The 16,408-nt window shown below is 35.7% G+C and overlaps 2 protein-coding genes across 2 annotated transcripts; both read left to right on the top strand.

The window, feature by feature from the left end:
* Positions 1-27: 27 nt before the first annotated feature.
* LOC131770781 (protein ABHD18) lies at positions 28-3,568 on the top strand. The gene is made up of 2 exons (XM_059086500.2): positions 28-770; positions 1,795-3,568. Exons 1-2 carry the CDS (start codon positions 66-68, stop codon positions 2,395-2,397), a joined length of 1,308 nt encoding a protein of 435 aa, XP_058942483.2. The 5' UTR covers positions 28-65; the 3' UTR covers positions 2,398-3,568.
* A 2,489-nt stretch (positions 3,569-6,057) lies between these two features.
* LOC131770808 (uncharacterized) lies at positions 6,058-15,831 on the top strand. The gene is made up of 13 exons (XM_059086535.2): positions 6,058-6,219; positions 6,565-6,684; positions 6,824-6,937; positions 8,766-8,885; positions 9,317-9,424; positions 9,555-9,680; positions 9,869-9,976; positions 10,941-11,060; positions 11,964-12,071; positions 12,157-12,276; positions 13,176-13,418; positions 13,864-13,971; positions 15,549-15,831. The coding sequence occupies exons 1-13, from the start codon at positions 6,117-6,119 to the stop codon at positions 15,575-15,577; spliced, it is 1,527 nt and encodes a 508-aa protein (XP_058942518.1). The 5' UTR covers positions 6,058-6,116; the 3' UTR covers positions 15,578-15,831.
* The last annotated feature ends 577 nt before the right edge of the window (positions 15,832-16,408 follow it).

The raw sequence follows: 16,408 nt of genomic DNA, 5'->3' as shown, positions 1-16,408 counted from the left end.
AGCTATCAATACCGCAATTTTCATCCATGCATCGATACTGATAGTTAAAAATTTCTCCTCTCTAGATGTGTTTTGCAAGCAAAATTGATGTAATTTACCGCCGATTAATATTATCTTCGTTTTTCTCAAAAGGATGGGGAGATATAAACGTCTATGAACGCCTTCTCGAGGCTCGCAAGACCGTTACTGATAGAGAAAAATGCCACAAACTGATTTCTTCAAGCTATCCGGTTGAATTGAACAAATCATGGACGAAAGAATCATTTTACATCGCCGAAGGACACTTCACGTCACCTCTGGCCAGGTACTTTCCCGATCTGTTACCCAAAGAAAGTGAAAAAGCCCACTTTCAGGTCATTATACCCAAAAAATGGCCACGAAATGGACACAAACCGGCGTGTCTACATCTCGCGGGCACTGGTGACCACTACTTTTGGCGAAGAAGAAACTTTACGGCCAAACCTTTGGCGAAGCAATATGGTATTGCGTCTTTGCTGTTGGAAAATCCGTTTTACGGCATGAGAAAACCGAAAAATCAACTTCGATCCAGCCTCCTGCATGTGGTAGATTTGTTTGTCATGGGAGCAGCATTGATTTTAGAATCACTTGTTCTCTTGAAGTGGTGTGAACAGCAGGGCTATGGACCACTGGGAATAACAGGGATTTCCATGGGTGGACACATGGCTTCACTTGCATGTACTGCCTGGACTAAACCACTTGCTATTGTGCCTTGTCTCTCTTGGAGTACGGCATCTTGTGTCTTTACTGAGGTAATTTATAAAGAATTATTATGAAGAATTATTTGATCATCTTCAGTGATTCATTTGTATTTGCTTCATCTTTAAGCCTAGATTTGTCAGAAAATTCCAGACCATTGGCAAATTTGCTGTTTCCATACTGTCCCAGATTTTTACAACAAATGAGATCTCAAATTGGTTGTAAAAGGTCCCCTGACTGTTTAGGATGGTTGGCGACAAATTGGGAAAATCTTGAACATATTTTTTCCTGACATGTCCCAGCTTTCTGCCATGATCAGCAATCATTTGAGATTCATGAAAACTTCAATTTTCATTTTTGGAGGTGTTGGCCATAGACCAGACCAACACTCAGGGTCTTTGAATAACTGAGGAGAAATGGTTAGGCATTCTAGTCTTCTTAGATAAGGACAGCAAGCTACAGGCCATCTTCTTTATACTAGTTAGCAGGAGGTGCTAAAAAATCCTAATTCTTTCAAAGAGTTGGGAAGTAAAGTATGTGGTCTGGCCTTGTTTACAAAATTGAGGGCATCTGCCATATTCTTTTGTAGAAGAAATTGTAAACTGCAGAACACAGTCTGGTTAAAGTCCCCAGCAAAGTGTTGTTAACCCTTTAACTCCCATGAGTGACCAAGAGAGAATTTCTCCTTAGAGTGTCAATGCATTATCAAGCAGACAAGGGATGAGAATAAAGAAAAATAGCAATCAGGGGAGTTTTAGTCGATCGGATACCAAATTCTCCAAACAAACACTATAAGAATTATATGGCAGATAGTAAGGAGAATTACTGTGGAGATCTTGGGAGTGAAAGGGTGATGGGCATTAGGGCATTCATGCCATGAAGAAGGTGCTTTATAAATGCATGAATATTACTGGTATTTAATGTGAAGGTCATGGGAACAAAGGAAATTATTACCAATTTAAGAACCTCCTGATTGTTCAACAAATTCTCCTTGTCAGCACCTTAGGAAATGTATAGAGAACAGTGTGAGGAACGTGTATACTGAAAATAGCCTTTTTTTATGTCCTGGATTTTTAGGGTGTGATGAGTCGTGCATGTTCATGGGATACATTAGAGAAACAGCTTTCATGTGAAGACTACAGGAACAGTTTGTTAGATTACATCCCTCTTAGTGGAAATGTATTCACCAAATTTGATGCTGATGATTTAAGTAAAAGCTCTGTGAATGGTTATAGCGATATGAACTCACTATCCCAATCTTTGATGGAACAGAAGGGGAAAAATCTGGATAACAGTGAAATTCAGACACTCTTTCTGAAACAAGAGGATATCTTCAATGGCTTGAAAACCAACATTTTTGAGAACCTGCCATCAATCTTAAGAAACATCAATCTCAAGGAAGGTTTACCTGCCAAACAATCAACTTTAGATTTTATGAATTACGTTATGGATGAGGAAACACATTTAAGAAATTTTCCTCCACCTGTCGATCCAAGTCTGGTTCATTTTGTGGTAGCTAAAAACGATGCTTATATTCCACGCAACAATCAGACAAGTCCTTCTGACATCTGGCCTGGGTGCACTGTGGAATATATAGACAGTGGTCACGTAGGAGGATCACTGAAACATCAGGATGTATTTAGAAGAGTAATTTGGGATACTTTAAGAAAACTCTCATGATGATTTGTATTGGACCACAGTTATGATTTTTTTTCTTCTCTCTATTGAGTAAAATCGTATTTAAAATTTCATAGCAAATTCAATGGTTATGAATTGTATATAGTATTATTTAACTCTTGGCACCAGTTGAATTCACCATAATGGGTACTGTGTTTCTACATTGGGCTCTTTTGGGCAAGTTTACGTGTTGAACCTTTCACTCTGAAGATCTCATTAGTGCATGCAAATTCCACTTACTGTATACCATATAATTCTCATGATGTTAGCTTGGAGGATTTGTTATTGGATCAACTAATAATCCTCTGGTTGATATTGTAGTGCTGTTGTGAAGAGAAATTATATCTTGCTCACCCATGGGAATAACAGGGTCAATAATACAATATGTGGTAGAGAAAGATAATATTTGCTGACAGAAAATGATAACATTAATGTTACAGTGATAATATTACTTAGCAATTATTAAGGAAAATGTCTTCTTTTTTGAGGCAAGCAAAGAAACCATCATCCAGATATCTCTTACTTTTATAATGCATGGGTAATCATAGGTGTGGTTGAATTACAGATGGGGCAAGGTTATAGATTTAGTACATTCCCATGGTCCTCATTTGAAAGGAATTCAGTTTTGTGTGGCCAAGGTTCTTTTATTTTGAAAAATTTCAAGAAATGTGTTTCTATAGGATGACAGCTTGTTATTGATGAAATTCAAATTACCATGTGATTTGAACTGTTTCTCTATGAATTTTATTGTCTTTTACCACAATTAAGACTCTGGTATCTATCTTAGGAGTGACAAGGATCTAATTTGTTGTTATAATATCACCCCCTGAATCACACATTAATAGCAGGAGAATAAAGGAAATGATCACCAACTAACTAAAGAGGTTCTTGATTCTTAAAAAAATTCTCCTTGTCAGCACCTAAGGAAATGTATATAAAACATGAAGAATTATCCTTTTTTTGGTACATTGATTTCTCTGGTTTTTAATGCATTTCTTGGCTTTGACAATTTTATTACAAAGTTTCATGAAAGTGTTGTGGGAAACCAGTTATCACACATGTCAGATTTGGAGCTTTCTCAGATTAGAAGGGAAAAGTTATAAATAATGTGAATTTCTGTAACTTTAGTAAATTTTAGTTATCTTTAATCATTAGTGTGTGAAATAAAAATGAATCAGAATGATAAGATCTGTTTTTCAAATAATTAGCATGATATCATTATGCTAATGATTTGTAATCTAACACTATTATTACCATTTAAGGGATGATTGAGCTAAATTGTTGAATGTTATCATTGACAACACTAAAAGTGCATTAAGTACCTTGTATGTTTATTGAAAACAAATTTATCTAATGCCCTTTCACCTTATTTGGACATGTTAACCATTCCATAGATTCAGTTAATATAAAATCACGCTGACAGTCACAAGATCAAAGATAACATCAAAAGTTATTCTGTTGAATGAATTTTTCCTATATAGGGTAAGATTTTTAGAGCCTGATGTTAAGTCACAGAATGGGCATCAAGATTCAAAAACACAATTCATGTGCATCAGTGATGAAAGAAAGCAGACAGATTTTAGCATGAAGTCCATATTTTTAGATAGATTTAATTGACTGATCTGACTCATCATGCTTAGTGGAGCAAATCAAATGACGTTGTGCCTTATCTATGCAAACTCAGTCATGTGTTTGTTTATATGTCTGAAATATTTTACAATTCAATCGCCATCTACCAGGGTATATCTTTTCTCCCTCTTACCTATATTATTCATGAAGCATTTTCAAGCTCACTGCATCAAATATTTGAAGGTTTATAATCATTGAACATGGTCCTTAATTTTCCTGCCATATCAGTTGTAAATGTAGTATATGGAACAGATATTTAGCATGCATGTTTCACAAAATTAAGTTTTAAAGAGAGGACAACAAAAAGGAATGTTTTTGAAAGCTGTTGTATTCTTTGGTATTTCAGTGAGATGTCCCTTTTCAAAAATTTAAAAAATAATGTGAGATTGGAATCTAAGGCAAATGAATATGGTTTATACTCATTATATACTAAAAATTATTTCAGTTCAACTTGAAGCTCAAAGGAGACTCCATGATACAGTTTTCAAAATAACCTAAATTCTCCATGTTTTCAAAATTTTATGGATGTGTGAAAAATTTGAGTTATCTTGACGAAACAAATGGGAAGGTCTAAATAAATATTTTGTGAGGAAACAATGTTTAAAGCATCAATTATGATAGATATATGCTATAAAACAAAATTAGCTATTTGAAGTAGATTCTCTGAGTGAAGACATCAATTCTTTATGTAAATTTTAAAAATTTGAAGGAGTGACAAGTAGCTGGTGTTACTGATTTTGTTAAATATTCAGTCCCAAGTATATATCTAAACTAGTTAGTTGAGAAATTTATTAACTCTCTTCATAACATAGCTAGTAAATTTGTGTAATCAAATTCAATTGTGTGAGTGTGCTTCATATTCCCATTGTGCATGCTCATGATGTCAGCAAACAAATCCCTCGAGAAAAAACAATTTTCCATCGGGTTGAAAATGTTATAAAACAATTGGTTCATATGTCAGCTGTGTGTTCATCAAGATATGAAGCACTCGGGAAGTTTGGAGAGCATTCAAGAAGCTAGAGTTCCTCTCGGCTATGCCTTGAGCAATTCTTATGCATCTTTTGTGCTCTCCAAACTTCCTGTGTGCTTCATATCTTGATGAATGCATGCTGATGTATGAACCAATTGTTAATTTTTTGTGGATTTTTTTGTCTATTTGCTCAAACAGAGAGGAAAAAATATGGTAAACTAATAGACACAGAAACAAATGACAAGTAATATTGTGGAGAAGGATATTTGTGCAAAGTTGCTTTCCCAATCCTTTTAAGTAGAAAATCATAAGACCATTTAAAGCATTGGAAAAGTATTGATTTAAGGTCTTTTCAAAGTTGCAGGTGGTTACCTTGTGAAATAATTTTATCTTGGAATTCTTACAATGCAAATCACATGATGTTGTTGTGAAAACAAGAAAATTTCAAAAATGATCACAGATAGTCAAAATTATCAAAACACTGCATGACAAGAAATTTTGTTTATTAACCCTTCAACTCCCAAGATCTGATTGTTAATTCTCCTATCTAGCTGCTTCATATTTCTTATAAATTAGTCACAAGAATTTGGTGTTAGATTAAAGATAACTTCACCTGATCTGACGAGTTTGAGTATCCTCATAACCTGTAGATGAGATAATGTGTGGGTTTTATGGGGAGAATTTACATTTTAATCACTTCTGGGAGTTAAAGGTTTATACCCAAGTTGTAAAATATGCAAAGTTCTTTCTGCAGTGACACCTGTTCTTTGTTTTTTGGCACCTCCAGGGGTTACACAGTACATTTCGAAATTTATCTTAAAATGAAAACAGAAAAATGATAAAAGGAAAATTATTTTGAAAATCAGTTGTTAGAGTTAAGAGCTCCGAGCATCAGTGGAATGTCATAAATGTCCAAAAAAGGCAGAGTATAAAACTACTTTTCCGTTAAAAATTATACTAAGATAGATACCTCGCCGGAAGTGTTTTGACTGTGTCACGCCATGCCTTATATGGTAATGGTATCCTATCTGGGGGCGGTCCCCAATTCGCTCGTGCAAGCCAAGAGACGAAACTATTGTGCATTGCACTGCGAAAAATTCTTCCTTGATCATCCCTTGAAAACATGGCGGACGACAAACCTAGTCTTGCGGAGGTCTCATCTTTTGATTCCTCCAAACTGAAACATGTGAAGACTGTGGAAAAGAATACTCTTCCATCCAGCGAAAGTAAGAAAACGATATTTTTTATAGCAAGACATATCTTCTGCACCACCAAAGAATTTTTGTGTAGTAGTCTTTTGAGGAAACAAACGATTTTGTGCTAGTATTTGAGCTGTACTGTGTACGTAAAGAGCTTAACTTAGTTCTAGAAGCATTATTTAGGAGATGAGTGAGCATATTTTACATGTAAAGGTTTTCTGAAGCGATGACAATTGGAAAGTGCCATTCAGATCAAACGCCACGTCTAGCTTCCTCAGAGTCATTCTTTGCAGAGCTTTTGGGCTTTAATTTTAATTCGGAGCTGCGAATGGACATTTCGTCTAAAATTTGCAATTATTTTGAATGTCGTAGCTGTTAAACAGGAACTTCAGCCAGACGAATTTCCAGATCGTTCAGAGGTGAAGAATTTCGACCAGTCGAAATTGAAGAAAGCCCACACTGAGGAAAAGAACCCACTTCCTTCGAAAGAGAGTATGTTGGTTTCTCCTTAAGCATTTATAACTGTACTCATTTCAGTGTATGTTATTTTTTTTAATACCCTGAGTGAGCTAATCCAACGATGTCATGTGAAATTTAAAGAGTGTTAACTCCCTATCTTGTCAAATTGCAGCAATTGCTGAAGAACAACGCACGGCGCCATTTTCTGGAGTGGAAGTTTTCAACAAGGATCTTCTGAAACACGTGGAAACTACCGAAAAGAAACCTCCTCTTCCAACTCCCCAAGGTACTTATAATTTTCGTTATTTCAGGCGTAAGGCCAGGTGAAAATATGGTTTGCACGGGAAGAATTATAAATATTAATTCACATTACCAAAATTTTTATTGCGTTTGTTGCGTGGTAAGTTCGTGTTTCCCTATCAGCGGAACGGAAACCTTCTTTATTTTTCATCACGTATCTTTAAGGCAGACTGTAAACTGTGTTGAAACTCGTCTGGAAATGCTTACGCTTGAATTAGACTACGTGCGTTACAAATTTAAGTGTTGTTGACCAAAATGTTTGTGAACCCATCCCTCTGACATTCGCTTGTTTGGAAGCTGAGCTTTATTGACCTAAGGGTCGCGTTAAAAATCGTCTTGTTTCGGAACACCGGAAATAGCATTTATGTCTGCAGAATCTGCTTTTTGTTTTCAAGTTCGTATCATAACATAAGCTCAATAAGTCAAAGAATTATTGCAAACAGCGGTGGTCCTCTCTTTCATTGCACGTAACCTCTAAAAAGTTGCCTGAGGCGTAATATGTTAAAACCGAAGCGCACAATTAGGTACTTTCGTGAGTTGTTAAGTGTTTAAAACTGTACCAAAATTTTCCTTTTTATTTTCAATCGTGTTAGGAGGCGTAGTGTGGTATTTAAATATTCAAATTTCTCCAGACCACATAACTACAATATTTATAACTTGTCCAATATTTCCGTTTCGTGGCACCCTTACAAATATCAATTTACATAAACCAGGTAAATTGAACCCAGACTTTGCCAACTTTCACTTTTCAGAAGTTTTAATTACAACACTTGAAATTTCACTCTTTGGCACAACTGCTTCAATCATGTTAAATGTTTGCTGTATTCAATGTGGTTACTTGTTTTGAATTGACTTTTGTAGTTTTAAAACTGAAAATTTTATTTCCATATAAGGTCATAAGTGTGTACCAAGACTAACATCATTTTATTTAAACATCCGAGGAAAAAATTCTGAATAATTGATCACTTTGAAAGAGCAAGACAATTAAACTCTTTGTGTAGAGGAATAGATATATTATAATGCAATGCACTAATGCAAAGTTAAATTCAAACTACAAGTTATTGGAAGTTAGACTAAGATTCAAAGCAGTGGATGTAAAAATTTTGCTTTCATATATTTTGATACTATATAAGACTGCTGACTGTCCATTGTTTGAGTAAACCCCTAACCTCTTATTTTTGTAAAAACTTAACTCCCATGTGTGACAAAGAAATAATTAATCCTTTCAATATCAAGACAATATCAAGCAGACAAGTGATGAGGATAAAGATAAAATATCAATAGAGGAGATTATCAGTTGATCCAATACCAAATTCTCCAAACTAATATCATAACTGTATGGCAGACCATAAGGATATATGGAAAGTGAATGTAATCTAAGAGAAACTGTGTATGGTCTAAAAGGAAGTATTATTGTCCAGATATTAACACTGATATGGCTGAAACCATTCAAGGTGAATGGTTTAAGCATCCTCATGTGATAACTTGTCTGGATGTAAAAGAGCCTTTGCCTTTGCCTTTGCCCTAGTTTATCCCTAAGAGTGACTAGCACCTAATTTCTTTTTGCAATACCACCCTAGAATCACACAAAGTCACAAGAATAAACGAAATGATTACCAATTAAAGGTGCTCTTGATTCCTAGACAAGTTTTCCTTGTCAGCACCTTAGAAAATGTATCGAGAACATTATGGAGGATATGAATACCAATGTTAGGGTGTATAGAGATTTTAGAACCCCACTGAGCCTGCTGAGAAGATTCAGGTATGGAGCTTATTGAGGAGCTTCCAAATAAACATTTTTGCATTTCTTTCAGAGCTTCGTGAAGAGATGCGGCCTGATGAACTCCCAGATGTTTCTGAAGTAGAAAACTTTGACGCAACGAAACTGAAACGTGTTAAAACCAAGGAAAGCAATGTTCTTCCCACTAAAGAAGGTAAATGAACTCTTAAAGCAATAGACAGCACTTTTTATTAATGTACCAGGAAAACAAAACCCAAACAGTATGTTGTGACAACACAAGAATAGTTGACTTGTGATTTACAAATTTTTCAACTGGTTTTGGAGAAAGCACCATTCCTCATTTTATATAAGCAGATTAGAACTACTCCAAATATCTTGTGTTGTGTTTTTAGATCTCATTGCAAAGAGAGCAACCCCTCTTTCTAAAACTAATGTGAATGTTTGTGTCAGAATTTGATTTTAAACTGATTTGAAAAGTGAATGCTTTAAATTTTGAGCACTAGAACTTTGTTTGAGATCCTCATCAAGCATGTTCCCTTTCTTGATCACTCATTCAACATTAAATAGAATTTTTAAATGGTTAATAAACTTCGGTAACATGGCAAACATGGATTGATTCTTTAGTTATCGAGGAGGAATCTGTTGAATCAAGAGCCGAAGTGAAGAGTTTCGACAAAGGCTCTCTTAAACATGTGGACACAGATGAAAAGAAGTATCTCCCCACTGCACAAGGTACATTTTTATTATATCTCCTTGGTGGCACAGCGTCATCTCTTGTTCTCTTCATTCTAAAATGGGTGATTTCAGGTCAAGCTCTGTTTTATAATTTTGATACTCTCAATGTCTTCTGTTTTGATTTCAGATCTCACTGCTGAGAGAATGCCCCCGCCATCAAGACGACCAGACCGCTCAGAGGTGCTACAGTTTGACCACAATAAACTGCAACATGTGCCTATTACAGAAAAAGTTGTTCTTCCAAGTCAACAAGGTATTTGTAAATATATTTGATATATTTTTTGTGTGTGATGAACTGTAGAACTAAGTCTTCAAGGGAATCCTAAATTCAATTGAGGATTTTTGGCCTCAGGGTCAGTGTCATAAAAGCTGAAAAACAAGCTTTCAAACGACTTGTTTCATTTTGATATCATTTCTAAGATTATTTTTCTTTCTTTTCAGACATTCATGATGAAAGTGTAGGCTCCAGAGCAGAAGTTAAAACGTTTGACAAGAGTCAGTTGAAACATGTTGAAACCAAAGAGGAGAATACACTACCTGGAGCAGGAGGTACATGTACATGCACATGGAAATTCTCCCCACTGTCTGCCACATATTTCTTATACCTTTAGCTCTAAGGAATTTGTATGAAATCAGACAATGTTTATTTGGTGATGATTGATTTGATTTGATTTGCTTCTCGTCAGCTTGTCTTGTTCTTGTGCTGTATTGCTTCTTGTCTGGAGAAATTACTTGGTGGTCATCCCTGTGGGTAAAAGAGTTACAGGCCGATCAATTTGAAGTCTATAACATCCCCCCCTCCCCCCCATGGCCAACCCTGTCTTCAGTGGTCTTCAGTGCCAGGGGGGGGTTTGGGAAATTTGAGCCTTTCCTGGGTAGGGTGCGGAGTTGTAACCAAAACTGTAAAGTCTTTCTAGCAGATTACACATGTTTTGTCGTTAAATTTGTAGTTTTTAAAGGTAAAGAGTTCACTTTCACAGAGCTAATGGCTCTGAAGAAAAGCTCTACAAGAAATTCTTGGTCAATAACCTTGCATTTTACAAAAGTTTTACTATCAAATCTGGCACTCGGGTGGGGCATTCGAACACAATTTTGGCCTGAGGGGGTTGGGGGGAGCAGAAATTTAATGTTCAAATGGCCAGGGGGGCTGCCCAAGGGGGATTTTGAAGCTTAAAATTGATTGATGTTGGTTTGAGCACTACACTACTGTATGCTGCAGATTGCAAATATGTCCTTTGCATGACTCTGTTAGCTGCCTTGTTGAATTAAAAGTATATTTGTGCGAAAAGCAAGGTAGTGAAGGAATGAGGGGAATAATGGCATTTGTAAAATGCCCAAACTTGAGACCACTGGCATTTAAGTTCACAATTTGACAATCATTATGATCTCAAGAAAATTAAACAAGAGCTGGAAAAGTAGGCAGGGGACGACAAAAACTGCCATCAAGCAAACTGTGAAACTAGAGGAAAAAACATGACACCAATATTAATTAGTTCATCTCTTAAATATTCAGATATCCGAGCCGAGTTGATGCCTGATGTGCTGCCAGATCGTTCAGAAGTGGCAAAGTTTGATCAGACCAAGCTTAAACATGTGAAAACCACAGAGAAAGTAGTTCTTCCAACTCAAGATGGTGAGGCTGAAATTTGTTACAGTACAGCTACGATTACCAAGTTCAAACTTACAATGCATGATAAGGAAGAAAAAAATTAGTCCAACCAAATTCAGTGTGTGTTATTTGAAGCTCAGGACCATTTCAAGCTAAGATCACAAAGAATTTAGTTGGAATTCATTAGTTGTTTCGTGGAAGGCGTTTTGTAAGTTTTGGCCAAGTGACTGCCATGACAGTTGATTGTTTTGTTATAATTGTGGGCAAAGCAAAAAATTAATGTAAATACGCATAAAATACAATATGATCTTCCTTTATCTTAAGACTAATTCAGTGTTTTTCCTTATTTTAAGTATAATGTGTAACAAGAATTCAAGTGATTTTAGGCCGTAAATTTACTGGTTACCACCCGAAGAGGAGAACATTGTTGAACTTAAATTGCACAAATGACTTAACAATGATTATGTTAATAATATGTACTTTTCATTGTGTTTAATTTTATTAGTTGCAATTTATTATTTACTGAGATTAAGAGTAGTAATATTGATTAGAACAGGGTTTGTATATGTCCTGAAAAATTTGGAAAGTCCTGTGGTTTTATTTTGAAATTTTCCAGGACTGGAAAATCCTGCAAAAAAGACCACAGGTCCTGGAAAGTCCTGGAAATCTGCTTAACTCAAGAAAAAAAGTTTTCAGAATTGACATTATTAGAAATGTATGTAGATCATAGGGGAATTGAGTTTGAAATCTTGGGAATGAAAGTGTTAAAGGTGTAAGTTGGAGTCATGGAAAATTCACTTTGAGTACTGGAAAAGTCCTTGAAATTTGTTTTTGAATAAGTGTACAAACCCTGATAGAAATTGATAAATATAATTCTAGTTATTTCATCTTTTTCATGGGATCTGGCAAATTTTTTTTTTTCTTAAGATATCAAGGAGGAAACTATTGGGTCACGAGCAGAAGTGAAGACTTTTGATCACAGCAAGCTCAAGCACGTGAAGACAGAAGAAAAAGTTACTTTACCAGGAGTTGGAGGTTAGCTTGGTGGTTATTTTTGATGGCCAGGTGTAGAAATGCATGGTAGTTGATATATTTTTTCCTTCTTTTGTTCACATTTTAGACATTGTGGCAGAATTGAGGCCAGACGAACTTCCTGACCGCTCAGCTGTGACATCATTTGATCAGTCCCAACTGAAACATGTTGAGACCCAACAGAAGGAAGTTTTACCAACAAAAGCAGGTGCTGTAACACCCTTTACACCCTTTCATCTGATGAGTATGCAATTTCTCTACACTGCTTTTATATGTTTCCTATGTTACTTACGAGGAGAATTTGCCTAACAGTAAAGAGCTTCTTGAGTTGGCAACATTTACCGTATTAACTTGTGTATAAGTCAAACTCGTGTATAAGTTTACCCCATTTTCGAGTTCAAAAATCAGATTTTTCATCATTTCTAGTCTAAGAAGTAAAATTCAGACAGATAGAAATTTCCCAAAAGTGAATCTCTTACTTCTGGGAATGTATTGAAAACACAGGGAATTAAAAAACTGCAGAGCAAAATGTAACAGTGTGCTTTGAAGACATTTGCCAGGTTTCTAAACTACTGTAATCATTCAATAAAATCAAAAGTTTTGCTCTGTAAACAACAGCAAAGTTGTAAGAAAAAATGTCTGCTCTACAGTCCAGAGATACAACAAAAATCAGCTCAAGTAGCTTTGCGTTAGACTACTCAAAATTTATTATTTCAAACTTTTTTTGTGGACGAAGAATGTGCTGAAAAGTGATGAAACTTGAACACAATTTGAACTGAGCTGGTTTTGGTAAACTCAGTTTTCCTAATGGACTTCAAGCAATTGTTATGCTAATTTCTTGGATTGCTTGGGTCAGGTCTCTGTGTATGACTCATGGGTAATTTTTTGGGCTGACTTATACATGAGTAAATATGGTACTTTATTTTGATGACCTGAAATGTTTGATTCAGGGGTGATACTGTCTCAAGGAATGAGATGTTAATAACTCCTAAGGAAAAAAGGGTCAAGATCAGTTGTGTTGGCATAAAAATTTCTCGTGCTGCAAAGGAGATGAATTTGATCTACACTATTTTACTTTATAACTTATTTTTTTCATTTGTTGATCAGTAATTGAAGAAGAGATGACTAATTCCAGAGCCGAAGTTAAATCATTTGACAAGTCGAAACTGAAGCATGTTGAAACAGAAGAGAAAAACCCAACACCCACACCACAAACGCTGAGAGAGGAATTGATCCCTGACAAGTTACCTGACAAGACAGCAGAGTTAAAGGAAATTGAAGGATTTGATGCATCAAAGAAACTGAAACATGTTGAAACCCAGGACAAGACACATCTTCCTACAAAGGAAGGTACAGTATGTTTTGACAGCACAGAGAAGGTTATAAATATATGAATATAACAATTGTCAAATGAATAGAGGGGTAAGTTTCTTAAGGGTTAAATTCCTAGAAGGGAGAAACCTGTAACTTCTTCCTCTAATATCCATACATTATCCAGCAAATGGGTGATAAAAATACTCAAACTTATCAGAGAGAAGTTGTTATCTTGGTCTAATGCCAAATTCTCTTAACTAATTTACAAGGAAATGTGTAGCAGCTTGTGAGGAGAATTGACAATTGGATCTTGGGAGTTCAATTGGTGATCATTTCCTTTATTCTTGTGACCTTAACATGTGATTGAGGCTTGATATTGTAAGGAGAAATTAGATGTTAGTCACTCTTAGAGGTCAAAAGGTTGAAGTTTCTTCTAGGCTTAATTTGTGCATTGACAAAAGCAATCAATATTTTCTAACAGAAATCAAGGAAGAAGCAACCGAGACAAGAGCTGAAGTTAAAACCTTTGACCAGTCTAAGCTGAACCACGTAGAGCCTCAGGAGAAAAATACACTTCCTAAACAATCAGGCAAGTGTGCTTTGTTCTGAGAGACGAAACAATTTGATTGGCAGATGCCAATAAGCTGATCTTCATTTTGAAATCTAAAAAAAAAAAAGTATTGTAACCAAATCATTTTAAAGCTTCAAATGTTGAACTTCCCTACAAATACAACCATGTTGTTCCATAGAAGCTTTTGTGAGTGAGCACATATGACCACAACAAGGTTACTTGAAGAAAAATTTGACTACATTTATCTTTGAATATTCAAGTTGTGTCCTATATTAAGATTTATTATGTATCTTCCAGTGTGTCTGTTGCACTAGAAATTAGAATTTAGTTTTTCTGCAAAGTTGTAAAAGCAGTAAGCACTGTGTTGTTTGTGCTGGAGTGCTGAAATTGTGAAATTTCCAATGAGTGCAGCAGTCAGTGATGAATCTTCACTTAGATTCAGACAGTGCAGCAAGAGGTAGACGCATGGCGACAACTGACACCATCAATTAGTAGCGAAAGAACAGTGTTAGCTCAGGCAGATGGAACAAGTTTGCAAGATCCTCATGTTTTTGTCCTTGCTTTTTGAGAAAAGTGAATTGTTGCTGGTTAGTTGGAGTTTGATGCACAGATTTGGGAAGAGAAACTTATAATTCCTGATAGAAATGTAGTGTGTAGATTTTGTGATCATGTCATATTTTGAACCCTCTGTTCTTGAATTGGAGAAGTTGTTTCACTTACTGGTACAAATGTGAAATAGTTACTGCCCTTGCAATTTTATCAATTATCATTAAATGCTTTCTACAGATTGGAGTAAAATTTCAAAAAGTAAAAGAAATCTACAGTTTTATATTTTGGATTACAAGTTACATTTATTAAAGATAAACATATTTAAAATGGGAAATAAAATTATTTTTATAGTAAAAAAAATGAAAATTAAAGACTTTCCAAGATTAATAAAAAGTTGACTAATACAATCAAATAAATGGCGGTTATTATTTAAAAATGTTATTGGGCAGTCAGAGTTTGAAAGGTGAAATTGAAGAATTTATATGTGCATGTTTGTAAACGGAAGTTCCTCGTAAAATAAAGTTGCTCGTTTGTTGAGTTTATCCGTGTGTCAGTGTAAGATATGTTAAGTTTAGCTAGCCTACCTTCGACCGGGAGAAACTCCTTAGTCACAGAAAAGTTGAAACGTTCCAGCAGAGGTTTTGGCCTTTGTGATGTATTATTTAAATTTGACTCGTCTCTCATTCAACAATGATTCGATTCATGGTCCCACTCTCCATCCTTTTTTCGTTTTCTATTCTTTTCCTTCCATTTTCCCTTCATTCCTCTTGTTACATTTAGGGAGCACGCACTGTCTTCGTAAACAAACGTCTGTCAAGCTTTTCCGAAGCACTGCGACGGAAAAACGATCACTGCAGGCTCACTGATTTCTTATTTTACGATTCTTACATGAACGATCATGACTTTGCATGCGACGATCACGTGCCTCTGATGTCAACCAGGATCATTAACCATTAACTTCGATTCCAATAAGCGATGTTGTTATCAAAATTACTTATTTTATTACTAAATAAAGCTGATAGTAGTCTTGTATGAATTTTGATTAGACATTCAAGAGGAAAAAGCAGCTTCCTGAAGAGTGACCTCAGTAATTCGTACCCAGTGCACCGAGCAGGACGTATGTACACGGTTGAAGCGGAACATTATTGGACAATGCAATAACAGGAACTTTTCTAGCTCATCTTTTTATAGTAGAAATTCTCATATATTCTGCTTAATATCTTGGGCTCGGTTTATATACACTTTTGTATAACAGAGACATTTTCCAAGGAGACAAATAGATTTGTAAGAGTAGCTTCAATTATGATTAAATTGCAATGAAGAAACTTTCATTGACTCCTGTTTCCTGCTCATACATTTGGAGCAACTTTCATTTGATTGTCGAAAGTAATTCGGGCTAGCATTGGTTTTTCTGTTACTTAGCTTTGTGATTGGTCCAAAAAACTCGTACCACATTCTCGACCAATCAGATGCAAAACTAAAATCAATGACAACTTTCCCGCGCTTGGGCGGTTTGCTTGGTTTAATTTGGGTTCTCCTTGGTTCTTAAGGGATTTTTCTTTTTTCTGATTGGCTGTGTTGACGACTTTGGTTTTGGTTTTACGACACGCAATTAAGAAACGCTCTAAATTTCATGCATTTAATTCTAATTCTTTGTTAACAAGGAGAATGGCTTTAGGCATACCGTGCACCAAACTGTCTCAACGAATTGACAGAGGGGTGTATGGCATTCAGAGGAAATATTTATCAAACAACCTGGGGATTGAGGTATATAATCATTTACCAATAAATTTTTATTTTGAAGTCCCGTCGGCTTAAAGGGCTCGGCCTTCGTAAGCAAACAGGTTGCGAATGAACTGGGGGCGAGTGAATGGTTGGTCATGGCGTGATTCTATACTCTCCCATA

The sequence above is a fragment of the Pocillopora verrucosa genome, chromosome 13, assembly GCF_036669915.1.
Source record: "Pocillopora verrucosa isolate sample1 chromosome 13, ASM3666991v2, whole genome shotgun sequence".
Classification (NCBI taxonomy): Eukaryota; Metazoa; Cnidaria; class Anthozoa; order Scleractinia; family Pocilloporidae; genus Pocillopora; species Pocillopora verrucosa.
The sequence above is the reverse complement of the archived record's forward strand: the minus strand, read 5'-3'. Positions and strand labels throughout refer to the sequence as shown.